This window comes from Gouania willdenowi, chromosome 17, assembly GCF_900634775.1.
Source record: "Gouania willdenowi chromosome 17, fGouWil2.1, whole genome shotgun sequence".
NCBI lineage: Eukaryota > Metazoa > Chordata > Actinopteri > Blenniiformes > Gobiesocidae > Gouania > Gouania willdenowi.
Window position 1 is genome coordinate 17,063,629 of NC_041060.1, and position 27,302 is coordinate 17,090,930.

Below are 27,302 nucleotides of genomic sequence, written 5' to 3' on the forward strand. Positions count from 1 at the left end.
TTTATTGTTTTTAGGTGTTGGGTGTTAACACAGCGGCTTCCTCGTCACCAAACCAAACCCCGTCATCGGTACAGGTCCGCAAGTCCAGTACCTCCATCGAGAAATTGCCTCCATCAGGTCTATCCCCTAAAGTCTCCAAACCCGCATCCAACAATCCCGAGATGCCCCGCTCTGTCTCAGAGTCGACCCAGGACCTGATGAACAGACGGAGAGAGGAGCTCATGAGAAACACGGGAAGCACAGACTTGGGGCCGAGCGGTGGAAGGGTCGGAGGTTCCAGTCTGGCGAACACGGGAAGGAGCACCTCCAACCTGGCCATCTCAGGCTCCCAGCAGTACTTAGCAGGAGGAAAAGAGCCAACACCCAGCATCGCCTCAGACATCTCCAACCCCTTTGCTGCTCAGGAGCTGCACCAGAGACTCCAGCAGCTGCACAAGTACGATGTTCTAGACTCTAGATTTCTAGATTTTTAAAAACAAATCCAAGAAATGTTTGTGTAACACTTTATAACATAACCAAAAAGAATGAGAATCTTACAACCAATTAACAACAGCAGCAGCCCTTTGAACTTATCAACAAATAAAAAATAGATCTATTGCACATGTGTCAAATTCAAAGCCTGGGGGCCAAATCCGGCCCTTCAGAGCATCAAATTTGGCCCGCTCAAGAAAGTTAAAATTAGTGTTACGCCGGAATGAAAATTATTGGCCGAAAATGAAAAAAAAAAACAAAACCGAAATAAATGATTATGCAAATTATTATTCCCATTGCATTTATGGCTCTGAATGTGTACAAACTTCATCACAATTAAAACATTGCAACTGTACAAATCAATAAAAATGCTTCAAAGAATAAATAAATTCAAAATATGAAAATATTTATTTTGCACTGATATTCCAACAATGCACAATATAAGATTAAAAAAAAAGAAACTTGTCCCCACTCATATATGAAATAATGTTGTACAGACCTATAACTGACTGAGCTGCTGGAAGAGAGTCAAATTAAACATGTTCTCTTATTAAAACACAGTGTGCATTTAAGTCACAGGGTGTGTGCGTCTCCAAGATCATCATTTCTTGTGCGCGCTGCCATCTCGAAATGTAGTTTTCCTCTTAAATTATATTCCCCCTTCCTCTCTAAAAATCTTTTCTGCAGAAACTTAGAACTGCCCTGAAAGAAGCCATAGTTTACAATTTACTCACACATTCCGTCCCTAATGACAAAACAAGCCAAGGGTGGCACAAAATATTCATATTAATAAAATGGCCTTTGTAGCTTTTTGACCCAGTACTGTTTTTCTTGTCAAATCATATTGAGAAATAAATAAATCAAGTTTATATCACCATTTTGAGTAAAAATATTGATGTTCAGATCAATAGTATTGCTGATGTTCAAGTGCAGAATGCCTTTAGGGTTCATGCACAGTATCCACACTTTAACACATACTCTCTCTCTCTCTTTCTTTCTGTGTGCAGTGGTTCAGCTTCAAGTTATTACCCCCTGGGTGAGGTCCAGCTGACGGTCAGACACAGCTCACAGAGGAACAAACTTATTGTGGTTGTTCACGCCTGCAGGTACAGATCAATCACAGTTAAGTATTTTTCCCCCATGATACAGATATAAGGAAAAAGTACATCTTTCTACCTTTGCAGGAACCTGATTGCGTTCAGCGATCACGGCTCTGACCCTTATGTCCGACTTTATCTGCTTCCTGATAAACGGAGATCGGGCCGGAGGAAAACTCACACGTTCAAGAAGACCCTCAACCCAATCTACGATCAGACGTGAGCCCAGCTGTCACACTGTGGAGAAACAAGATGTTTGGAACTGAACCAAACTCTGTGAAACTCACCCCTCACCACTCCTCTGCAGGTTTGAGTTCAGCGTTTCCCTGGTGGAGCTGCACAGACGGACCCTGGACGTGGCGGTGAAGAACGGAGGAGGTCTGCTCTCTAAACACAAAGGTCTTCTGGGAAAGGTGTGTTTTGACACAAGAATTGTGCTGTGAAATATTGCGATATATCGCCAAATCGATTTTTTCTTACACCCTTAATAAACAGCTGCATACAAGTGGCTGCCTCCCAATCACCTGTAATATTAATAGAAGAACACCATTCTAATGTGTATGTATGTATTCACATACTTCTTTATCTTCCTCTGGTTTTGTTCTCATTAGGTTCTCGTGGATTTAACTCATGAGGAAATCTCTAAAGGCTGGACACAATGGTCGGTTCCACACTCGCACTCTTATGTCACAAAATATTATTATGTTGTCTAGAATTGAATTTTGTCACGGAATAATTTTTCATCATTATATAAATAAGAATATTTCTGATGACTAAAATAGGATTATGTATACATATAAAGAAGGTAAAAAGTTTTTACGTTTTGACCTTAATAACATTTTGGGTTTAATTAAAATTTTTTTTGGACATTTTGGGCTCAGCACTTTTGTTACACTAGTTCAGTGCCCGTCCGAAGTATGTATTCATATAGTGGGAGCTTAAGTAGTGCCGTGAAATGTTTGAGACGCTGATAACCAAACTCCATAGACATTGTAGCGCCAATCAGAAAAACAACAAAACTGCGCAAAACAAAGTGTAAAGCTCCAAACTACATGAGTGAGTAAGTAAATTAAAGTATTATCTACAATTCAGCTGTGTTTTTAAAAACAAAAATCATTGTTTACCTTCGAACCGAGTGGTCAGAGCTTAGCTTCCATGCGTGGCACCACAGAGAATCTGCAGTTTTCCAGATGGAGTATTGAACGGGTTGAGTTCAATACCGACTCCAGTGAAACAGCGTGTTAGTGAGCAACTACACGGACAGTTATAAGGTTTAAACAATGGAAAACTTGTCGGTAAAAGACTCACCAGTGGCTGACAGTTTCAAGTGATCTATTCAGAGAGCTCCCGTTTTTTAGACGCTGATGATAGCATGGCAGGTCGTTGCTACATATTGGGCTCTAACACGCCCCACCCATGATCATAAGTTAAACTTAACGTACAACTTCCTTTAAACATAGTGCATTCTGAATGACATATTTTTAGAAATGGAAAAAATAGGGATTTAATCATTTTAAACTAGCAAATGAATGAAATGACTATTGTTTACCTTTTTTGGAAAAATCAACTGATAAAAGAAGGACTTTGATGTTAATGCTGACTCCTGTAATGTTTCCTTTTATTTTGCAGGTATGAGCTGAGTGAAGACGGCATGGCAAAGCAACAGCTAGTATAACAAGTCTTCTTTGATGCCTTTTTTTTTTTTTTGGCTATATCATCACACTTCCATATATGCACATTCAAGGCGACAGAAGATATATTTCGTTACGGCTTACTTAAACAAAAACAAAAAACTGAGACGAGCAGTTTCTGTCACTCATTTAATCCCATCAGTTGCAAAGCAAATCTTTTCCTTTTAGCATAGAGAGTGAGTGAACATGCACATGGTGGAAATGATGTGGGGAAGTCCTTATTCCATCCCCCCAAGCTCAAAGAAGAACCATCAGTGCTGTTTTTTTCTCTTGTGGCACAGCATTTTCTCACCAGAAAAAAAAGACAATGTACAAGTTTGTAAATATCGTACAAGAAAGCTGGACTAAACAGACTGCGATGCATGGACTAGAAGTGAAAGAAAGGCCAAAATGATGGTGTGTGCTTTTATTTTGTTAATTAGATTTTTTTTTAAGGTAGTTCATGGTCGATCCTGAAAGAAGAATCACACCAAAGAGTTGAAAAGTGTTTTATCGTGCCACTCTGAGCTGTTCTCTGGCTTTATTCCATCAGTGTTTGTATGTTTGTTCTCCTAACACACACAGACACAAATAACATGGAAACCTGAGCTGGGCAGGACCGGTTTATTTCAATCTGCAACAATAAAGAATGGTCGGCATCAAGCGTTACATGTTGATAAAAAAGTAATTGTTAGAAAAAATAAATATTTGCACATATATTTGTTACAATGACCTTAGTTCATCCAGAGAGAAGTCGCTTGATATGAAATATATTTTTATTTTTAAATTAAGATTTGTTACGTAAAGTATAATACCACCTTATTCTGTTTGAAGTGACTCGGCATCTTAAAGGGAACTCGCAGACAGAGTTTAGGAACCCTACACTGAAAAGGCAGTGTATTCAGATTTGCATGAAGGTAAAAAATCCTGCTACCTACGTAATTAAAGCTTTCTAAACAACACAGAATAGCCTGTTTGTGTGTGTGTGTGTGTGTGTGTGTGTGTGTGTCACTTTTACTTATTAATTCATTTACATGCAGGATTTTTTACCTGACAAAACTGACTGAATTAGATGCCAAGCCACTCCAAACATACCACACATTAGTTATTGATAATTCTATCATCTGTGATTAGGAAGAAGTTTACGTTTGTTGTTTGTACACTTAAATAAGTCAACCTCCTTATTAGATTATTACATTTTTGTTGACTAATTAAATATTGCCTCACACATAAATAAATTCATAAATAATAAAATAATCAAAAAATCTATTTCTTTGCCTAAGTCACTTTGTAGAGAAGTTTAAACTGACTAATTATTTTTGATTCCCTTAAAATCTCAAAGATTTACGTTGTTAATTTATTTCAAAGAAATTGAATTAAAATGATTTTTCTAATGTATAAAAAAGGCTTACATGGTGACAACTGTTACAGATAATACAGCAGAGGGAACAGTGTGTGTGCGTGTGTGTATTTATTGTCTATTAGAACACTTGCATCGTAAAAACTCACTATAACAAATATGTACAAATGTACAAATACATTTAGATAAATACATATATTGAAACTTTTAGACTCACAAAGTGGCTTTTGCAGTTGTTAAGCCTAGAAATGTGTTGCATTTAATGCTTGAGGCTGCTGTAATCATTATACTTACTTTTATTCTATGCATATTAATTACTTTTAGTCTTAACTTGTACGAAGGAGTTCATTTGACAATGTTTTCCTGATGCAAACCATTGCCTAAACAATGACATTCGCCATTCTTCTGTTTACAGTATGTACTTAATATATATTCCACGCTGTTTTTGATTTTACAGTATAGGCTTGGAAAGGGTTTGATATCAGTTGTATTAATCCCACTTAGTACAAGTAGTTCACTGTGATCATAAACACAGCCAAAGAGCTTTTAAATTCAAAACACACTTGCGTTATAATGGCAATGCAAAAATATAGAAAGTGTTTTACTTTTTCAGTATGAATGCACACAGAATTTAATGTCCTCTGATGTATTTGTATCGGTTTACCATCTTTTTTTTTTTTTTACTTGTGTTTTACTTTAAGAGAAACGGCAAGTTGGATTATTTAGGCTGTGTCATCTAAAAGCTTTGCCTCTGGGACAGAAACCGTCCTGCACTATAGACCGTTGTATCATTTCTGCCTTCTTAACTCATTTTGTGCCTTAAAGATTTTATGTGACCCAGAGATATTTAAGTGTATTTAAAATGGAGAAAAAAAGCAACAACGACAGTCTCCCGTGTTTCAAAGATGTTTCCCTGATGTCTTTTGAACTAAATAAAGAGCTTTAGCTGGCCAGAGCAGCTTTAGCCACACATCACTGTAGTTTGGGTTTCTTTTGTGTTCATTTAACCTCTGTTCCTATACAAAGTGAGATCAGTGATCCGATTCTTAACTAGGGATGGACCGATACCAATGTACTCGTAATCGTTGAAGTTCACTGATACCAGAGATGTCCAGAAAAAAAAAAAAGTTGTAGGCTTTAAAAAAAAAAAAAGGTAGTAGGTTAAAACTTGTGGTGAATTGCAGCAGCTGCGTGCCTTTGCTTGCCGCAAGCTGGTAATATATTTAGTTGTATCGATGCACATTAATATTCGTAATATATCTAACACAAGCACATTAATATTCATAATATATCTTACATATACCCTTACATTTGTGATTTTCGTAACCCAGTACCCTGGATACAGGACTTTTAATTCATGATAATATTGATAATTAATGTTTAAAAATAAATAAATAAGTAAAATAAAAAAAAATATATATATTCAATTCCATAAAGAATTAAAAAAAACCCTAAAAATTCTACTTCTTCTGGTCTTTGAATTATTCTTACCAGCGACTTTTTAATTTGTTGAATCTTTCTTAAAGATAATGTTTATTTATTTTAGTTGAATTCAGTAATGTTGTGGATGTTAAGATTTTATAAATTATTGGAGAAATATTTAGAGAGAATGATTGTTTTCCTTCAATTACAGCCGCCAGATATTTGTTTCGACCAGCAGAGGGCGCTGGTAACTCAGTGTTCGGTTTGGATGCAGCTATTTTGCAGTGAAGAAGAGATGCTACGCGCTAGCAGACAGAGAAAATAGAAAAACATGACTTTTACAGGTATTCACGTAATATTACACATATTCTTTATTTGGCAATACTGAGAGCTTGGAATACTGGTTGAAAATCACTCACTGGGGCTCCGTTTTCCAAGATCCCTTAATTTTTTTGCAAGATCCTCCAATAGTTTTGCGAGATCTCGCAAAAGCTTTATTCTTATTTTTTCTTCCTTTATTTATTTATTTATTTATTTATTTATTTATTTATTTTGTCCATGTCCCTTTAGTAAGTTCCGTAAGTTGTTGTAACAAGCAGAGAAGAAAACAAAAATATTGAAGTGTTATATTGAGTTGTCCTAGTCTTTAGGATGGTCCACACATCCTGAAAATTTCCAAGATCATGAGCTATAAATCGTTATAAATTAGTTATGATATTATCATAGTTCAGTAAGAAACACATTTAATGAAAACATTTAATTCAATGTTAATTCATTGATGAAAACTAGCTTTGATTAAAACACACTTTTTTACACAAGCTTATTTTAACAGCAAATGCTTGTTTTTAGTCTTGTCTTTTAATATATGTTGTGTTATATTGTTTTAATCTTGTAGCACTTTGAGATTTGGTATCAAATGTAAAGTGCATTACAAGTAAAATGTATTATTATTATTATTATTATTATTATTATTATGTACATTTCGGGTCCTGGGAACTCACCAATGATGCATAATTAAGGGTTGAGCATTTCCATTAATCTGGCGATACGATATGATTCATGATTTGATACACTGTACATTCACTATATATTGTAATATCAATAAATACAGATTTTTCCTTTATAAGTACAAAATTATATGAAATACTATTTATTTCGTTGTTTTAAAATTTTCGAGAACAAGTAAATAGTAACTAACTGTAATTCAAGTACCAATATTAAAGTGGAATGTGTATCAAACTGTCAAATTATATTTTTTCAAAAAAATAACTTTTGCTTCTACAACAGATTCTAATAAGTTCTTAAATTATTAAAAAAAAAATAAAAAAAAATAAATAGTAACCACATACATCTATATAACTGCCCAGGATGTTTTATGAAAATAAATCAACTTCTAACCTAAAATGCATTGAAAAGGGAGGTAGTGTAACAGGATCTTATGGCACGTGTCAAATTTAAGGCCCGTGGGCCAAATCTGGCCCTTTGGAGCATCCGATTCGGCCCGCAGGAGAAAGTAAAAATGACAGAGAAAACAAGGGCACAAACTTGAAATTACTCGTTCTTATGTGGTTCACTGACACACTGTGACCGGGCGTTTACGTGCTATGTTTATGTTAGCGCAATCAAATGTTTTTTTTCCCCGTTAAAAAACATAATAGAAAAAAATCGGTGACATTTTTTTTTGGATCGATACAATAACCGCACGGTGGTGACATTGCAATATATAGCCATATTGATTATTTTTTCTTACACCTATATTTATTCATTTTATTTATTCATTTTATTTAAGTAGGGACAGTACATATCAATGAACATTATAAAAAAAAAATAAAAAAAAATCAATATGTCAGATTATAGCCATAGGCTAATTTGGATCTGTTGACCCTAGGCAGGCTGATGTAATTAAATGTCACACTTAACAATAAAACAAGGCAAGACACAAAATAATGATACACAGCGGTTGTGTATTTTATTTTGAAACGCTCCTACCGGATGTGGTGTATGTAAGCACACGTGTGGTGATGCAGTGAGCGCTCGTGCCTCCAGCTGCAGAAACGCCCTGCATCCTCTCCTCCGACATCCATCCGCCACACGGTGAACTAGGACGCTGCTTCCCCCACACAGAACACGGTGGTCGGGATAAAAAATGGCTTGTTAACAGCGGGGAGAAGAGTGCAGACGAGGCATGGAGCTTTTCCCTTTCCTCCACCTCCTCCTCCTGGCCTCCCTGAGCCCCGCTGCCACTGAGCGGAGAGTGGGTGAGTACAGTGTGTGTGTCGCTGTACAGACGGGAAACTACGCCAGGTGGTGGTGGTGATGGTGGAGAAGGGACGGACTACTTGTTGTTACCGACTGACCTGCTGGAATAGCTAATCTCCTGACCGGTTTCAGTGCTGTTCCACCACCACAGCACTGGAACTGGAACCATAAACACAGCCTCCGGATGCTGTGTTGCCTTTCAGCATGTAGACATATATATATATATATATATATATATATATATATATATATATATATATATATATATAATGATAATAAATAAATAGCATAGTTTTCCTATTATTATTAATAATGATAAAATATAGAAGTAGTATTAATTACTATTATAGCAGTAAAATAGCATATACTTTAGTCTATCAAAAACGACAATTTTTAATTGTTAATTACGTGTCACACCTGTATTGTCAATTAGTGCCACTGTATACTGAGAAAAGAAATTCCTTAGTTCAAGCACATTCTGTAAACTTTACTTACAAACTCCAAGAAACAACAGCAATAATAGTAATAACAATAAAGAACATATTATTTAAAACATATTGAATTTGTATTAATTACTATTATAACAGTAACATAGCATATACTACGTTACTGTTATCAAAAACAAACCATTTTTAATTGTTAATTACATGCCACCCCTGTATTGTCACAGGTGTAGGATTAATTAGTGCCACTGTCTACTAAATATTCTGTAAACTGTACTTCCAAAAAACATGATCCGTCAATTAGGGCTGGGCGATATGGATCAAAAATATATATATTTTTTTAACTCAAAGTCTTACCAGAGTGCTGAGGCAAAATGCCACACATGTACATTTATTAACTCATTCAGTGCCAGCCATTTTCAGATTTTCTCCCCCCCTCAGTGTTCGCCGTTTTTGAGCATTTTGACTGATTTTTAAAGACCCACAGAATATTTTCTACTACGACTATCTGAAATCTGACACCAGCCTCTATTTTCATTAAAAAAAAAAGAATTTGTTTCTGGCTCGTTTTGTTCTCCCGTAATCAGCCGTTGAATAGGAATAGAGCAAGAAAAAAGCCTTTTTGTAAAAAAAGCTTTAGTGACAACTCTAACATCTGAACATTGTTTCCTTATATAAAACAAAAAAAACCCCACTGAGACCGGGCTTTTGATGGCAAAACTATTACTATTTATCTATCTGGGTCAGAGTTGAATGGATTTCTTACTGTATTTTGGCATTCCTCCAACTTTCTCTCCCGTCAGTCTGTACACACGTAACTTCCTCTTCCTCCCTGGCATACAGAGTGTCACTGCGTTCCCTGTTTTTTTCAATTGTTTTATCTCACCATCGCCACACTAACCATGAGTTCCACACATGCTTGGGTTGAGTATGCGCTGCTGGGAACGTCGACTCTCATACATGGCGCCATTTTCTGTCTCGTAACTGCCTTTCCTCCTCTTCCTCTGAGCTCTGCTGAGCATGGATGATCTCTCATCCAAAGGTGTGCTGCTACCTCCTACGTTTCACCTATTATTTTTTTTTCTACTGTAAAGGACAGCATGTGTGAGTGAGTCAGTGAGTGCTGTAGTGTGGCTTGTTTAGGTGAAGGTCTGGTTCAGGACGCGCTCAGCGATTCATCTCACTGTGCTTTTCAGTGTATTTTAATACAAAATAAGCTATAAAATAAAAAATATATGGCGTTTTTATTTAACATTGTCTATCTTTGTGTGGGAGCACTGCTATTGATGATTATTAACAAAATGTGTCACAGAAATAGGACTATTATATTATATTATATAGTAAAACATCTCCACTGGGACATGGTCAGTAAATGCCAGTGACTTCTAAAAGGTGTGTTATTCCTCTGATTTTGGTGGTGGGAGAATTAGGAGTTTTCAAAGTCGTTGCAATTTGTGTAATGGACAGTGTTCTAAAATAGTTACATAGATTAATTAATAATGATTAATAATTACTTAGATACAAGTTTCTCATCTTTAAGAAAGTTACAAGAACGCTGACTAGTTTACGTAGCTCAAAACCAGTGTTTCCATCCATCGAGGGCTAGGCGGTATACCCGGTTCATACCAAATACCAGTATATATTTTTATTTTGATATTAATTTTTAATATTCCGCCATACCGGTGTATTTGATTACACAACTTTTGGAACGCTATGCTGTGCAGCGTTTCACACCGGACACAACATTGCACTTCTAAATAGGAAGGTAAACAGTAGCGCTTTGGTGTTAGTTGTGGTGTAAATCATATGTGTAAATGGAAGAAAGACACAATTAGAAAGCTCTGAAGCTGCATGTGAGCATGTGCCTGTGTGCGCATGCCACTGCTACAGGAGAACAACACTCACGGACACGGAATCACGGTTAGCTTAGCATGTCGGCAGTTAGGCAGTAATTCCTATAACACGTAAATAAATCCTGGTGGAGCTGCAAAGAAAACTCTACCTTATTCACCATAAGAAACCACCACACCACTGAGTATGCAGCATTTAAAGCTAGAAATCAAGCTAATGCTAAAGCTAAGCTAGCGCGGCAAAGAGCCATTGGGCTGCTGTTGCAAACTTGTATTACTACTAGTGTGGAATTATTCTACAACATTCACTCATCATGACAATAAAATAGACCATCCTAAGTCAATCTACTGCAGTAATTCCTCTCATCTTTATTTTTCTTTATCCCTTATCCCTGTATTTATTACTATTATTATTATTATTGCTGCTGGCTTGTGTTTTTGTTTTTCTGTTCCGTGCACCGACTACTACCAAGTCAAATTCCATGTGCTGTTTTAAAAAAAAAAAATAAAAATTGTACTCGGCAAAATAAACATGATTCTGATTCTCAGCCAGTAGAAAATGCTGTAAACACTTGATTATGCATGAAAATAAAAATAAAAATAATAATATATATAATATATATATATATAATAAAAATACTGTTTTATACTGTGAAACCGTTAGATTTTAGCAAAATACTGTGATATACATTTTTGGTCATACCATCCATCCATTCATCCTGTCCAATCGAAGAGAGTGCAGTCCTTCCCATGCTAACATACTGTATATAGTCTTAAAAATCAATCAGACATTGTGCTAAAACCCACACCCTCTCTAGGAAAACATGCAAACTGCGTAGGAAAATGAGCCCACAAGGGCTCAATTAAGCAATTTAGCCTAGAGTTTCTAAATAAAAGCTTTTCTGGCACACTTCATACTTGCTTGTAGCCCAGTGGGATGCAACAGCCAAATGTGTATTAGTGCTAACGTCACTGCAAAGCAATGAAGAAATTAGGTTTATCTTTCTCTAATATCCAGCTCTCGGCTCAACAAAGAGGCAGCTATTGATCGGAATTTAAATGTGTGTGTGTGTGTGTGTGGGCATGCGTGTGTGTGGCGACATTAATGTCTCACATGCACAGAGTCCATAAATAGGTGATATCTAATTATCCTCCCAAGCAGGATGTCAGATGCAGAGGTGCACTGGAGACATTAAATGACAATGATTAGAAAGGAACGAGGAGGACATGCAGGAAGCTAGTTTCAGCTCGTCTTGCTTAGAAGGAATAGTAGTTTGTGTGTGTGTGTCTGCATTATCCCCCCCCCCCATTCTCCTTCTCCCCGACCACTCTCCTTCAGATTACATAACTGACACACAGCGAGGACGGTATCCACACAACAGGACTCAGCGACTGAACAACACAGCAATTAACCTGCATATGGTTTACTCCATCCATCCATCCTGCCATCCATCCAGATCTTGGCCACTTTAGACACACTAAGCAATTAGTATAAAGGCAGCAATATTACTCTTTGCTTCACTAATCGCAATGTTACATTAGGTGTCGCCTGGAAATAAAATGGGGCCATCTGAAATATATAGTAATAGGAAAATTTTTAAAAAATGACTCATTAAAATTATGTTTTTCAACCTTTGGGTCAGGACCAAATGTGTTGTCGCCTGGAAATAAAAATGTGGTTGCCTGAAATTTCTGGTAATAATAAAATAAAATAAAAATAAGAAACTCATTAAATTCACATTTTTAATAAAAATGTTGATTTATTTTTGTATTTTTATATATCTATTTCTGCACAATTATAATAATACATGCTAGCACAGAAATAGATATACAGTGCAGGAAGAGGAAGAAAGCTAAAAGAGCTTAAATATTATTATTATTTTTCCAATTAAAATGCCACACACAATCTCAAATATATTTCTATACTTTCACTTTCTCAAATATCAATGTAGTTCAACTAAAATGCAGTATAAAAATATCTGAGCTGGCAGATATTGTCACTTTGTGCGCTAATACTCTGTGTTTGTCTCCGGGGATGGCCAGAAATTTGTGATATAAAAATGTCTCATGACAAGAAAATGGTGGGGAATCACTGCATGAACACACTTTGAACATAAAAAAAACAAACAAATAACATGAAAATAATTTACATATTAGGGCTGGGTATCGCCAGGTACCTCGCGATATGATACATCACGATATTTTTGCCCACAATAACGACGATATTAACACGATACAGCGTCAGCTAATCTGCAATAATCGATATATCACGGGAAATTTCATCCACGATACTTCACGATATCTGTGATACTGAAGATATTCAGAATGTATCTACTGCACTGAATCCATTTCACAGGAATTAGATAACATTGCCAATCAATTTTGCATGAATGACAGCCAAGTATTACAAAGTGTCTCTTAACACACACTGACCACAACTAGTCCAATGTCCTTGTGTTATGTTTAAGTCTTTAAGGGAAGACTGCTCCAAAATAATCATCAAAATATTGTTAATGGTGTTTGTGCACTAGGGGTGTGTATTGCCTGGCATCTGGCGATACAATTCATATCCCGATACATGTCACGATACGATATATCCCGATATTAAAGTATAAGGCAATTCTTGCTATTTTTTTAAAATATATATACATATTACTTAATTTGTGTACATCTTCATGAGAACATTATGTATGAAATATGTTTTATTGCCATATTTTACACTCAAAACATTGGCTTTAACATGCCATGTGCCAACATCTTAAAATAAAAAAATAACATACAATCTGCCTGTGGCTTTTAAACCAACTTTGACTCTAGTGCAACTTAACTGAGGTATATGCCTAGAACAACAAATAAATGCAGAAAGTTAGTACTTTATTTTTAGATTTCATTGAAAAAACACAAGCTGGTCAATATGCCCAGGTTTCAACTTCTGTAAAAAGTAAAAAAAAAAAAAAAAGATATTCTGCGCCAGTGTATTGATTATGTACCGCAAGATGAAATATTGCGATATATTGTATCAATATTTTGGCAAACCTCATTACATATGATATTGAAAATTGTTTATTTTGCTTCTAATAACTTAGACAGATTAAGTTGTCCTCCAACTAGTGTAAAGTTTACATTTAAAGTTACTACTAGTAAACTTTACTGCTCTGCTGTTTAGTTCTGTCAGCTGTGGTTTGTCTGAATCGTGATTCATTTGTTTGTGTTTTTTTAAACTTATTGTCAGGAGTTTTCACTGCACAGCCACATTTTGCTTTCTGAGGCTCAAACCACAGCCGAGGTTTATCTGTAGGTCTCCTTAATCATTAACTCCTAGAGAAGGTCAGACTGATGCACCCGGTGTGACCGTCACCCCGGCAACGCTCATTAACATTTCATCCATGCTGATTGGTTGGCTGGGTCGTGATAGACCTGCAGAGCTGGTTTATTGTAGCTGTGTACACTGACTCACAGAGGCCAGTGTGTGACAGCTGCTGGGTCTCTAGTCAGATTGAGGAGAAATCACACTGTACATCATAAAGAAGCTTCCTAAGTTAAACAAAAAACATTAATAGATCATCTTTATTTATGTATTTGGCCTGTTATTACTTTATTTCTAAAGAGAGTCAGCAGAAAGACATTTTAAAGAAATTGTGATTTATGATGATAACGATTACATTTATTATTTTTTAAAAATGGGTTTACACTAAAGCTACAGTGAAGGAAAACAATTCTGCTTTTACCCAGGTTTAGCGTATTTATTTATTTTGAGCAAACCAAAAAAACCCAGAAAGATCACATCTCAACAAATAAATAATAAACAAATAGTCAATTTGATTCGTTCGACAAGGGATGGGAAGAAGACTATGCTTGCAAGTCTTACCACCGTTCTTCACCACTAACAACTGCAAAATCCAATGAAATAAACAAAATTGACAATCGAGCTATTAAGAAAAACGGAACAAAAACAAAATGTACAGGCGCCTTCAATATCTGAGATTTGCATTCTCCTTCATTTCTGTACTTTTCAAAGATATGTCTTTTGTAAAAAATGTTTGAACTGTATTAATTGTTTCATCAAGGTCATTCCACAAAACCACTCCACAAATGTAAATTCACGTACTTTTTTATTTAAATTAGTCCGTGCATACAGATTGCAGATAGTTAAATTATCTAGTTTTTAAACAGTTTTGGAATGTTGGACTGAACAAGTGGATTGGAACAAAAAATAACAAAAACAAATGAGGGGCGAGGAAACAAACAGAAAAGATGGGGACATAGAATTAATCCAAGTAAAATAGAAGCATAGTTGCCAGCGAGAGACAGATTTCCCCTACCCGATGCTTAATAACAAAAATTATCCAAATCCACCTTTTCTTTCATATACAGTATTTTCCTTCTGTGTTGGTCCTTCTGTTGATCAAACATTTTCTTTTTGCTTGTTTGAATTACTGTGAAGTCTTTCTCACACAGTGTAGATGTACAGTAGATACAAACCATACAGGAAGCTAATCATAAACTGAGATTTTTACAGCTGTGGGAATAAAAACTGAACCTGTCAGTTTCATAGGAACTAAAAAAAATCAAAATAACTCACCCAGGAGATACTTTTATAAGGCTCAGTCCTGCTACCTAATTCAATATCTAACTTATAAACAGTATCATAGAGATAACAGTGTTATATAGGCTATTTGATTTAATAGACAGCGGTCCAGAAATCATTGACTCCAGTGACAGGCACATAATGGGTTTGTTTAATGAGTCTGTTTTAATGTGAAAATTATTTACAAAAGTGACACTAAAATAAAAATGTTTGTTTACCAGGTTTAGTTGCTATTGCTTGTGTTGTAGTTATACAAGTTAAAATCTTTAGCATTTAAGCATTTTTTGTTTCTCACAATTGGCCATGTAAGCTAGGCTACATGGCCAAAATGTCAACACATCTTCTATTCAAGACAAAGTTGATTATGTCAGTCAACTTTAACCCTAGTTAGCTGAGCTAGCTAGCTTAAACACCGGAGGTAAGCTAATATCTGAGGGGGAAATTAATTAACAGGGGTGTCATGATGATGTTGGCCACTTGCTTGCTCACAACAGAGAAGTTCTTTGTTCAAGACCCAAGTCATTTTGACTTTCGAAACAGAAGGCAAGGCAAGGCAAATTTATTTGTATAGCCCATTTCATACACAAGGCAACTCAACGTGCTTTACATGATAAAACATTCAACAGTTTAAAATCAGTAAGAACATTTAAAACCAATTCAAATCATCAAAAAACACATTACATCAACAACATGACCAAAAAGCTCCCTCTCAATCATATGCAGTAGAGAAAAAAAGTGCCTTCAACTTTGATTTAAAAATGTTCACATTAGATGCTGACTTCGGCTCTGCTGGCAGTTTGTTCCACTTCTTTACAGCATAACAACTAAACGCAGGATCACCATGTTTACTGTGAGCTCTTGTCTCCACTATCTGACCTGTGTCCATAGATCTGAGAGATCTGCTAGGTTCATACCTGACTAACATGTCACTGATCTATTCTGGACCAAACCCATTCACAGATTTATACACCAGCAGCAGAACTTTAAAGTCTATTCTGAGGCTGACTGGGAGCCAGTGTAAAGACTTTAAAACTGGAGTAATGTGTTCTGACCTCTTTGTTCTGGTTAAGACCCGAGCTGCAGTGTTCTGAACCAGCTGTAGCTGTTTGATGCTCTTTTGGGGATTCCTGTCAGAAGACCATTAGAATAGTCCAGTCTGCTGGAGATAACAGCATGGACCAGTTTCTCCTGATCTTTCTGAGTCATTAAACCTTTCACTCTGGAAATGTTCTTTAGGTGGTAGAAGGCTGTTTTTGTGATAGATTTGATCTGACTGCTGAATGTAAGATCTGAGTCAATCAGAACACCAAGGTTTTTTACTTGGTCTTTAGCTTTTAAAGATCGAGACTCAAGATACTTGCAGTCACACAACACCTCAATGGGACCATAGTCATCTGGGTTCAGTGATAGATATAGTTGTGTGTCATCTGTGTAGCTCTGAAAGCATACCTGCCACAGTGCACTGCATGGTTCTCATGTTAGCCGCAGATCAGAAATGTATTTTGGTCTCAAACCATTTAGTGCTTTATGACTCAACAGTAGTATTTTCAAGACAAACAGGAAGTTTAGATAGCTAACAATTCTAGTCTACTAAATCAAAGACATGGGCTGGGTTTGAAATCGCATACTAACGTACTACACACTCAATGAAATATTTCCATTGATTTGCCACCTTTGAAAGTTCTGAAAGCATTTTAAGGGAGAAAGTGACCAAGAAGAATATCAACATGTGGTCATTTGATCCATAAAACTCTTGGAAACGCATTTCATGCTGATATTTTGGAGATTTTTGGAGATCCGCCATTGTGCTACTGACTAAACTTCCAGTTAACTTTAAAACAAGACCTCTATTTACGAGGAGTGTCCCGATCTGATATTTATATTGGTCCGATATCAGCCAGAAAAGAATATCGAATTTTATCGGACTGCATCTAAAATCTCTGATATATATTATTTGTTCAATTGTAGAATACTGTAAATATTATGTTGAAGGTTAAAATGTATGTCACCAATTGATTAATAATAAATGGGTCAGTTTTTCTCATACCTACTGTTGCTGACTATGAGTAACATTGAGTTATAAAAGTATGTATGATTTGTGCTGATATCGTATCAGCATTGGCCAATACGCAAAGCTACAATATTGGTATCAGAAGTGAAAAAGATTTATCCGGACATTTCTACCATTTACAGAAGCGTTAAAAACTAATGGAAGACAAGAAGAGATGCTTTTGTTTTGAAATCAGGATATTACCCTTTTAGCTTGGCGCCGGTCCTAGGACGATTTTATCATGGATCATGGGGCGGTTGAATATGACTAGTGTGCACATCGTGCATACTTAAAAAATGTCCCAATAGTATACATTCTGGTATTTTTCGTGTACTCAATCTTTCTATACTATCTAATATAAACACTACATATATACATACACACAACAACAGGAAAGGATATTTTCAACATTGTTAATTCTTTCTTTTTGGACAATGGAATCAGCTGGAAATGGTGCACCAGTGTGTGTACTGATTCGGCCGCAGGTTGTTTCCCTCTGTTTGATGGCTCCAATGAGCAGACACTGAGAGACAAAATAAAAAAGATGTGGATGATCACTTGGCTAATGTAATTGGTAACTTCAAGAAATACTTCCCTGACCTTAAGCAAAAATCTGAGCAGTTGGACTGGGTCAGAAAGCCCTTTACTGTGTCTGAAACCAGCTGTGATTCTCTGCTCACCTTAGGGAGGAGATAGTGGACGTGTCTTCAGAACGAAGACTGTATAACAAATTTCAGAACAATTTACTGACTGAGTTTTAGGTGTGTGTGAGGCGAGAGCACTCTGAGCTGGAAAATCTAGCTGTTGATCATTTACTCCCCTATAGATCCACATACTTGTTTTAAAAGCATACATGTTTCTGTTAAATAGTATTATTTGTAACTGTAGGACTACATTGAGTATATAACTGAATGTACAATGTTCAAAAACTGTAGAAATAAATATTTTCAGAAAGCACTAAATACTGTTTAATTCTACTTATTTACAAAGGTAAATTCTTTGAAATGTGTGTAATCATTCATTTATTGCATCATTATGCTCTATTGTTTTTTCTTCTTCTTTGTTTTCTGAGCAAAATGTTGTCGTCGGACAAAAGGGGTACTTGGATTCAGAAATGGGAGAAAAGAGGTACTTGAGCCAAAAAAGAAACACTGCTTTAACCCATGATATATTCTTCAGGTGGTATAGGCAAACTTTGTAATAGTCTTAATATTGCTGTTAAAATTCAGGTCTGAGTTGATGATTACACCAAAGCTGTTTTTTTTGCGCAACAAGGGCTCACAAAACAACTCCATCCAGACAGATCAGAACTGGCTCCAACACACATCCTTGTGTTGTCTGTACTATTAGATTAAACAATATCAAAGAAAATGTATATAAAAGCACTACAAAAACCTAAATAATAAAAGAAAACTAGAGAAATCAAGTAAGGGACAATGTAAACAGTAAAACAATGCATCGGAATCGTAGTCACATCCAGCCAAACATGGCTGCTCCCTATTGATTGTACTTTATATAAAATCGTGCTCATATTTTGTTTATTAGTAATACATTAAACACATTTAATTGTATATACAATTCTCAGTACAGCTACCCTATAAACTATTAATTCATTGAAGGTGACCCTCTTCATTTAATCAAATCAAAAAATTGACAGATGGCACTGTGGGAAACGTAGTGCCTTTATTATAATAATAATAATGCATTGGCTTTTATATAGCGCTTTATCATAGACACTCAAAGCGCTTTACAGAATTAAGGCATTATTTTTTCACTTCACACTTTGTGGTGGTAAGCTACTATTGTAGCCACAGCTGCCCTGGGGCAGACTGGCGGAAGCGAGGCTGTTATAGTGTGCCATCGGCCTCTCCGACCAACATCAACACTCACTCACACACTACATTCATTCTAGGCAATCTGGGAGAAGTGTCTTGCCAAAGGACACAATGACAGATACCACTGGGGTGACTGTCCCCCACTGTGGCACCTGGAATTCTCAGTGGTCTCCCAGACCTGAATAGCTTCAGAGATCTAATGAGATGCAATGACTGGCTGTTATGACCACAGAACACAATATATAGTTTTTTTCTGACCAGTGATTCATGCTTGTAATAGACCTGCCAAGATCCACTAAAGACAGCAATTGAAATAAGCTCAGAATTCTTTAGCCACTCAATAGCAAGAGTCATATTTCATGTAGCGTAATTGCTCAGACCAAATTTTAACCAAATTAGTTGTAGTTCTAAATAAATTGAGCACTTGATAATGGATGATATTGGTGACACACAGGAAGAAACAATAAGCACACAACCTTAATGCAAAATGTATTATTTTTTTAAAATAATTTAACTCAGATATTGGCTACTTTTATCACAGTGATTGCCTGATCTGAGAGGGCCACTTTATTAACAGTCAGGACACCATATAGAAAAATTACCAATCTGTGCATTATTACAGGAAAGAACAAAGGGTTTTGCGTTTTTTTTTTTGTAAATTTTTGTATGTCTTTGTTGTTTTTTGGGATGTTTTTCGAGTAAATTTTTGTGAATTTGTTGTCCTCTTGTGTTCAGAAATGTCTTAATGAAGCTACCACCCTGTGTTTTCTTTCTCAACTTTTGATGAGGCAGCTGTGGGTGACGACTTTAATAGCAGTACTTTTTTCTATGAGATCTAAGCAAAAACGTTCCTGGCAGTTTCTTCCTTTAAAGTGTTTAAAAAGAGGAACATGGTGAACCATGAGCAAACATGACTTTAAACTTGTGTCGAATGATCCTTGATTGGGCCTCATTATAGCCAATCTGTTACTGGAGCTTAGGGACTGTTTGTGTTCTTTCATGTTGTTGCAACATAATTGTTGATGCCACAAATCACAGCCACTATTCCTTTCTTGCTATGTGGAAGGGTGATTTTGGGAGTTTTAGCATTGAAAAAAAGTAGTTTCACTCAGTGATATCCTTTACAGTGAAAGAGAATACCCTTTTTTATTGGGGAATGATGTATTCAATGCAGCTTGCTTTTAAAAAGAACTAATACTAATGTAGAGCTCATGAACCCTGAGACTTTTTTGCACAAATGAATAGTTAGTTTGATCTTTTTTGTTAATGGCAATTTATATAATATATTTATGTTGCAATTGGTTATTTACAGTGTTGTTATTCTTAGGCTGTTGGTCCAAGCCATGGTGGGGCCCAGTGACGTGCCGTGAGCACTAGGGTAGGGTAGGCAGGGCGTTCCAAATCGAGACCACCAATGTCAACACCAATGACAATTTCATATGTTTCTGCTGGCAAGTTTCAATTCAATTCAGCTTTATTTGTATAGCGCAGTTTACAACAAAGTCATCTCAATGCACTTATCAAAATATAAAATTCATAATAAGAAAGAAAAAACCCAACAAGATCCAGATTTTATTTTTTTATTTATTCAGTTTATTTCCGACATGGTTACATTCACTTTTTTTTTTTTTTTTTCACAGATGAACAAGTATTTAGCCATCTAACAAAATCAGCGTTATAAAACACCATTAAAGAAACATAAACAATTATTTAATATAGCCTCCATACAAGATATATCTCATGACAAGGCAGCGCATCCGTTGTTTGTGTTGGAAACAGAGAAACACGGAGAAAATGACAACAACAACTCAGAACAGCCTCAGTGAGGAGCATCCACAAAGCCAATCCTTCCTTTTGTACCATTCACTGTAGAAAATACGAACCATTTTCTGACCATACCTTTGCTGAAGGTCTGGTAGCTCAGGTGTTGGTCTCCTATCTTTTAAAAGCTGTCGTTTTTCTTTAAAAAAAAAGTTTCTTTATCGTTTCTAGCGCTGTCATCCTTCCTGTAGTGTTATCCCACCAACTAGCCAGAGAACATAGCAGCAGCGGTCACGTGATATCAATTCACAAATGCACTGTGAACTTAGGTATAGCATTTAGCATAGCGCGGTTGGTGTCATCTTGGGGAACTGACTGCGCATGCGCAAACGCATAAAAACGCGCTATGGGAACAGAGGCAGAGCAGCAACATGCCTTTGAGAAGGGGTGTGGCCTCCTCCTGCCTTACAGTGGTTAGGAAATAGTGATGTTTAGCGATTTGGGATATGAAAAGCACAAAATGCTGACACTTTCAAACTTATAGGTATTGTAGGCTATCGGAAATTGAAAAATAAATCATTTATAATTATATTGTAATTAAATCAAATAATCAAAATATCAATTCACCCTTGGATAGGCACTGCCTACCTTGCCTACCCTGACTGCACATCACTGGTGGGGCCTATTTTTTAGTTGTGTGAATGATGCACGTATCCAAGCAACTATGGCAAGTATATCCCTCTTGACCTTTGATCTAATGCAGAAGTGCTGAACCAGTGCGAGAGTGGTTCAGCACTGGTTCTGCATTATCTTAATCATGCTCTGGACCTTGTTCTAACATACAAATTAGATATTAATCACCTGACAATATAAACTCAAATTCCTATTCTTTCAGATAATTTTTTGTTATCTTTTGAATTCAGAATATCAGTTTTCTTAAACTCTGAGAGAAGAATACACTATCGTAGATCACTATCTGAAAAAGCTGTGGGTAGATTTAAAGATTTATTTCCATCACTGCTTACCTCTGATTCATATATCTCAACATAGAGTAGCTATCAATGTCTTACGACAGATAAAATTAAGGATCTTGTCAACAATGCAATGTTGTCACTGCACACAGCTCTGGATGCTGTTGCTTTGCTTAAAAAGAAGACTATATGTCATAAAAAGGTTGCTCCCTGGTATAAATCTGAATTGCGTCTTTTAAAACAAGCATTGCAAAAATTGGAAAAGAAGCGGCTCTCTTCAAACATGGTAGAAGTTCATATTGCCTGGAGAAAGAGTTTGTTAGCTTAGCAAGGCTAGATTGTCCTATTACTCAACTTTAATAGAGGAAAACAAGAATATTCCTCGGTTTTTATTCAACACTGTAGCAAGGCTCACCAAAAGCCACAGCTATGTTAAACCCTCTTTTCCTGTCAACCTGAGCAGTGATGACTTTATCAACTTCTTTACTGATAAAATTCTAACAATTAGAAACAAAGCTAATGTCCTCCGTGCAGGAGTGCTCAATAATTTTTTATAGCAGCTCCTAAAATAACCCCAACATGTAGCTTTTATTTACATAGTTTCACTCAAATTGGACTATCTGAACTGACCTCAATAGTTAGTGCTTCTAAACAAACAACCTGTTTTTTGAATACAATTTCAACTCCACTATTTAAATATGTTTTTCCAGTAATTAGCACTAATATACTGAACTGGATTAATACATGTCTAGCAACAGGTTATGTGCCACAGGCCTTTAAAAACACTGTAATCAAACCTCTCCTTAAAAAACCTAGCCTTGACCCAAGGGATTTGTCCAATTATAGGCCAATATCAAATCTCCCTTTTGTTTCCAAAATTCTTGAAAAAAATCATTGCAGGTAAACTCGTGATCATCTCCATAGGAACAGTTTATTCAAGACCTTTCAGTCTGGCTTTAGAGCACATCATAGCACAGAGACTGCCTTAGTAAAAGTAACCAATGATCTTTTAGCCTCAGACAGAGGGTTGGTCTCAGTTCTGGTGCTCTTAGATCTCAGTGCAGCCTTTGATGCAGTGGATCGTCATTTATTGCTGCAGAGACTGGAAAGTGTTTTTGGGATTAAAGAAACTGCGCTAGATTGGTCTAAATCCTACCGATCAGACAGAACCCACTTTGTTCATGTTAATAATCAGTCAGTGCACGCAGGAGTTAATCATGGAGTTCCACAAGGTTCAGTTTGAAGACCAATGCTTTTACATTATACATGCTTCCACTAGGTAACATTATCAGAGAACATAATATAAATTTCCATTGCTATGTGGATGATACACAGCTCTTTTTGTCAATGAAATCAGATGAAATTCATCAGTTATTAAAACTTCAGACTTGTCTTAAAGACATCACATCATGGATGAGCTGTAACTTTCTTCTTCCTAACCAGGATAAAACCAAAGTGATTTTATTTGGTCCAAAACACCCCAGGGATAAATTATCAGAGCAAATAGTGTCTAGCATTACTCTGTCACCCAGCACCACAGTAAGAATCTTAAGTGTTATCTTTGATACTGACTTATTATCCTTGAGCTCCCATTATAAGCAAATCTCAAGGACAGCCTGCTTAAATTAAAATGTTTTTCTTTAACATTGATTTTTGTCAACTTACTTTAAAAATCATCCAGGGTTGTCATTGAAAGCAGCAATAAAGATAGTTATATTTGATTAAGAAAACCAGAGGACACTTTAACACAAATTTCAAAATAAATCTTTGTTGTGCATCTGTGACTTTGGGATGTGGTAAACGCAGCACATGTAATATGTACAGTCTGTATCAACAGATGGATGGAGAAAGAAATTGCCACAACATGAAAAAAGTGCTAATGATGTGTAATTGTGGAGGGATGATGGAGGGTAATTGCTGCCACGCTTTTATCCTTAGAAGGCAGAGGGAGCCAATGATGAGCAAATGTTGCCATGACTACTGCATCCTGTTATTTTAGTAACTTTCAACTGGTGGTCCTACAGCTTTTTTATTGTTTATGTCAAAGTGACCTTAAACATTTCAGTATGCTCTCGTTACTGGTAATTAAAATTAACACAAGTTTTTGTTTAGATATGTATTTTAGGTTCCACGACATATTTTCTGTGAATCAAAGTTGACATTGTAGTTTGTGTTTGTTTATAAAAAGCATCTCACCTACGCCCACTCACTGTCATGACCTCCTTCGGCTCGAGTCCCTCATCAGACAGTTTCTGTATTGCAGTGGTTCTCAGGCTGTGGTTGGTGTAAGACGGGTGTGTCCCTGCCTCCTTGTCACATCCTGGGTAACATTTGTGACAGCTGGTTTAAACCCAGGGGAACGGCGGTAAACCAGAAACTATCTGTCGCTGCTGTTATCCTCTTCGGCTGCAGATACAGGCCCTTTGCTCCAGGTGGAATTTTCTTTTGGTATTTTTAGAGCGATGCTAGTGGGCAGAGTGTATTTCCTCGCTCCTCATTAGGATTTGGCATTGTATGAATTTGAACGATTCCGATTCTTTGAAGAGGCATGGTCAACATTTTTTACATGTTTGAATTGAGCTAGCTAACCAAATGTCTTTCTGGATAAAATAGTCTGAACCTCGTCTAGCCCTTGGAGTGGGGCAGCCCTTGACCCCTCGGTAAGGAGGGGGGCAAACACTTCTGGTGGATTCTTCTTCGTTCTTCTTCAACGGACTGGGTATCGAAAGTAGGAATCAAAATGTAAAAATTTGAAAGATTCCGGGAGAATGCCCAACTCTGCACCTCATAGCGCCCTTTACCCCTGTAAGATGCTCTGGTCTTCCGGTAAGATCGGGGGGTGGTGTTGTTTTGGTTTTTTTGCCCTTCTTATCAATTTGATGACTCCTTTCAAAATATTAGCTGGTATAAACCTGGCCTGACCTGAATCATTTTTAGATTCAGCTAAAATCGGAAGGTAGGTCAGAGTCCAGGTTGTGTGCCTTGTAGTGTTGGTTTTGTTTTTGCTCTTCTCTAATTTGTCGAGGTCGACTGATGTCATTTCAGCAAACCTGGTTTTATTTCATTATATTTTGTGAGATGTCTCACTATGGGATGCACACACCATCTGCAGCCCTCAGAAGCATTGTTCTCAATCTGCCAGTTCTGATTGGCTGGTGAAACGTGTCCATCCACCAGGGACACTCCCACCTCCTATAAGAGGAGGAAGCGGACGACACATACAGACACCTCTTCTCACTCTTAAGCCTATCTCGCGTTGGACCACACCGAGTCAAAAACATCCAGCGCTTACTTTGCCTCCGCTTGGTCGGCGCTGTCTTTGGTTCGACGCCACACCACTGTCTCGAACCTCCGGCCGTTAGCACACCAGCTGACGGCTTGGTTTCCATCACTGCCCCCGATGTCCCTGACGGTCCGCCGTGTGTTGACCCACCTTGCGGGCGCTCACACACTAGTGGACTGCCCAGCTCCGCTCGACATCACACCACGGTCCCAAGCTTCCAGACACCAGTTCACAGCTGTCGGCTCAAGCCCAACACTGCTCTCGGCGCCACCGATGGTCCGGTGCACGTTGGTCCTCCTCGCCGGTGTTCACACTCCAGTGGACTGCCTGTGTCCACACTCGATGCCAGACCACGTTCTTTGAGCTCCCGGGCGGTAGCACACCAGCTGGCTGCTTAGATTCAACGCTTCGACATCCTTCGACTGTCCGGTGCACGTTGGCCCGCATCACGACTAGCACACCTGTTTGCCACCATGTGGTAGCATCAAGCTATTCACCTGTCGGCCCCATTTCCGCTTGGAAATGGGGCCGACAGGCTTGGAGGCTCTGATGCACACCTCTGCCAATGTGGCAATAAAATCTCAAGCAAAGACACACACCGGGTCTGCTCGAGCTACCTGGTGCTGAAACATGCCCGGCTGGCGGTCAACGATCGTGGCTCTTGTCGGCACTGTGTGACGGAGGAGGCTAGCGCATCATCTTACCTCTTGTTGTTTTTTTTTTTATCAAACTCAGAGACATCCCAATAGTTGGCAGTTGTCAGCTTCTATTTAACACATCTGAAAGTAGTATTTTTATTACAGTCACTTTGTATCTCCATAGAGTTGCCATATAAATTCAAGTAGTTTCATTATGTACAAATTAATGCTTTTATTTTCCAAGCAAGAAACTGATTCTACAAAATGATTGACTGACAAAAACCAAAGAATATGTTTCTCTTTAGGTGATTTCATTCTCTATATCCTGTTTTGTGTCTTATCAGTTTGTATTTGTGTCTCCCTTTCTACAGGCTGCCTTTTTCAGAGTGAGCTGTGTTCGCCATATGAAATTTGTGCCAATGGTAAGTGAGCAAACACATAAAGACAAACAGCTTCATGGCAAGCTAAAAAACATTTAGTAAATATATTTAGTGTACTGTTTTTTCTTTATTTCGTCATTGCAATAAAACAGATTTAATTTTTAACACAGTGGTCCTCAAACGTTTGTGTGCCACGTGCTTTTTTGACATTTTTTAGAACAAATGCAAGGAAATAAAACATATTAGTAAAATAAATTTTAGTTTTTCCACCTCTTTCCATCTTTTGGCCGGTGGTTGGGGAACACTACTCTAACACATCTTTACCTTTCACATAATCAGCAATACATTTTACCAAAACCCACTCACTCTTATTTTTCTGATTAACACTCTATTTGAAGTTTTATACATAAAGCTAACATTACGCTGTCATTATTATGACATGACACCTGTCATTATCATGCATAAGGTGTCATAAAGGATGTCATTAAGTGTTGCTCGTTATCCTAACCCCAACCCAAAAAATGCCAACATAGCTCCAAAGGTGTCATAATTTAGCGTACGACACTTAACTCATTCAGTGCCAACCATTTTCAGATTTTCTCCCCCCCTCAGTGCCAGCCGTTTTTGAGCATTTTGACTGATTTGTAACGACCCACAGAATATTTTCTACTCTGACTATCTAAAATCTGACACCAGATTCTGAAAGATTGAAGCCTCTACTTTCATTAGCAAAAATAATTTATTTCTGGCTCGTTTCCTTCCTTTGTAATCAGCCGTTGAATAGAGCAAGTTTTACACAAATCTTCAGTTTCACAGCAAAAAGCTGAGAAAACAGCCTTTTTGTAAAAAACCCTGTCAGTGACTTTAAAGCAATTTTTTTTGCTTTAGTGACAACTCTAACATCTGAACATTGTTTCCTTATATAAAACAAAAAAAAAAAAAACACTAAGACTGGGCTTAGTATTATTATTTATCTATTTATGTCAGAGTTGAATGGATTTCTTACTGTATTTTGCCGTTCCTCCAAGTTTCTCTCCCGTCAGTCTGCACATACGCAACTTCCTCTTCCTCCCGACACGCAGCAATGACCCGTTTAGCCCAGTTAGTTGATGGTTTTATCTCACCATCGCAACACTATCAATAATCCACTCAGGTCCATCAATGTTTTGTGTTAGTATGTGGAGCTGTGAGCTGCTGGATACTTCACAATATCATCCGTAGCGC

The 27,302-nt window shown here is 37.1% G+C and overlaps 2 protein-coding genes across 4 annotated transcripts in view; both read left to right on the top strand.

The window, feature by feature from the left end:
- The window catches only part of esyt2a (extended synaptotagmin-like protein 2a), a 47,893-nt gene extending 42,315 nt beyond the window's left edge, over positions 1 to 5,578 (top strand). For all 3 annotated transcript variants that reach the window (XM_028472598.1, XM_028472599.1, XM_028472600.1), the window contains 6 exons: positions 15 to 436; positions 1,479 to 1,577; positions 1,656 to 1,787; positions 1,876 to 1,981; positions 2,180 to 2,229; positions 3,198 to 5,578. In XM_028472598.1, coding sequence (XP_028328399.1) covers positions 15 to 436; positions 1,479 to 1,577; positions 1,656 to 1,787; positions 1,876 to 1,981; positions 2,180 to 2,229; positions 3,198 to 3,243 — 855 coding nt within the window. In that variant the 3' untranslated portion in view covers positions 3,244 to 5,578. The remainder of the gene's footprint in view (positions 1 to 14; positions 437 to 1,478; positions 1,578 to 1,655; positions 1,788 to 1,875; positions 1,982 to 2,179; positions 2,230 to 3,197) is intronic.
- Positions 5,579 to 8,038: 2,460 nt separating this feature from the next.
- Positions 8,039 to 27,302, top strand: part of LOC114479188 (receptor-type tyrosine-protein phosphatase N2-like) — a 169,016-nt gene continuing 149,752 nt past the window's right edge. The window contains exons 1-2 of the mRNA XM_028472730.1: positions 8,039 to 8,278; positions 26,070 to 26,120. Coding sequence (XP_028328531.1) covers positions 8,206 to 8,278; positions 26,070 to 26,120 — 124 coding nt within the window. The 5' untranslated portion in view covers positions 8,039 to 8,205. The remainder of the gene's footprint in view (positions 8,279 to 26,069; positions 26,121 to 27,302) is intronic.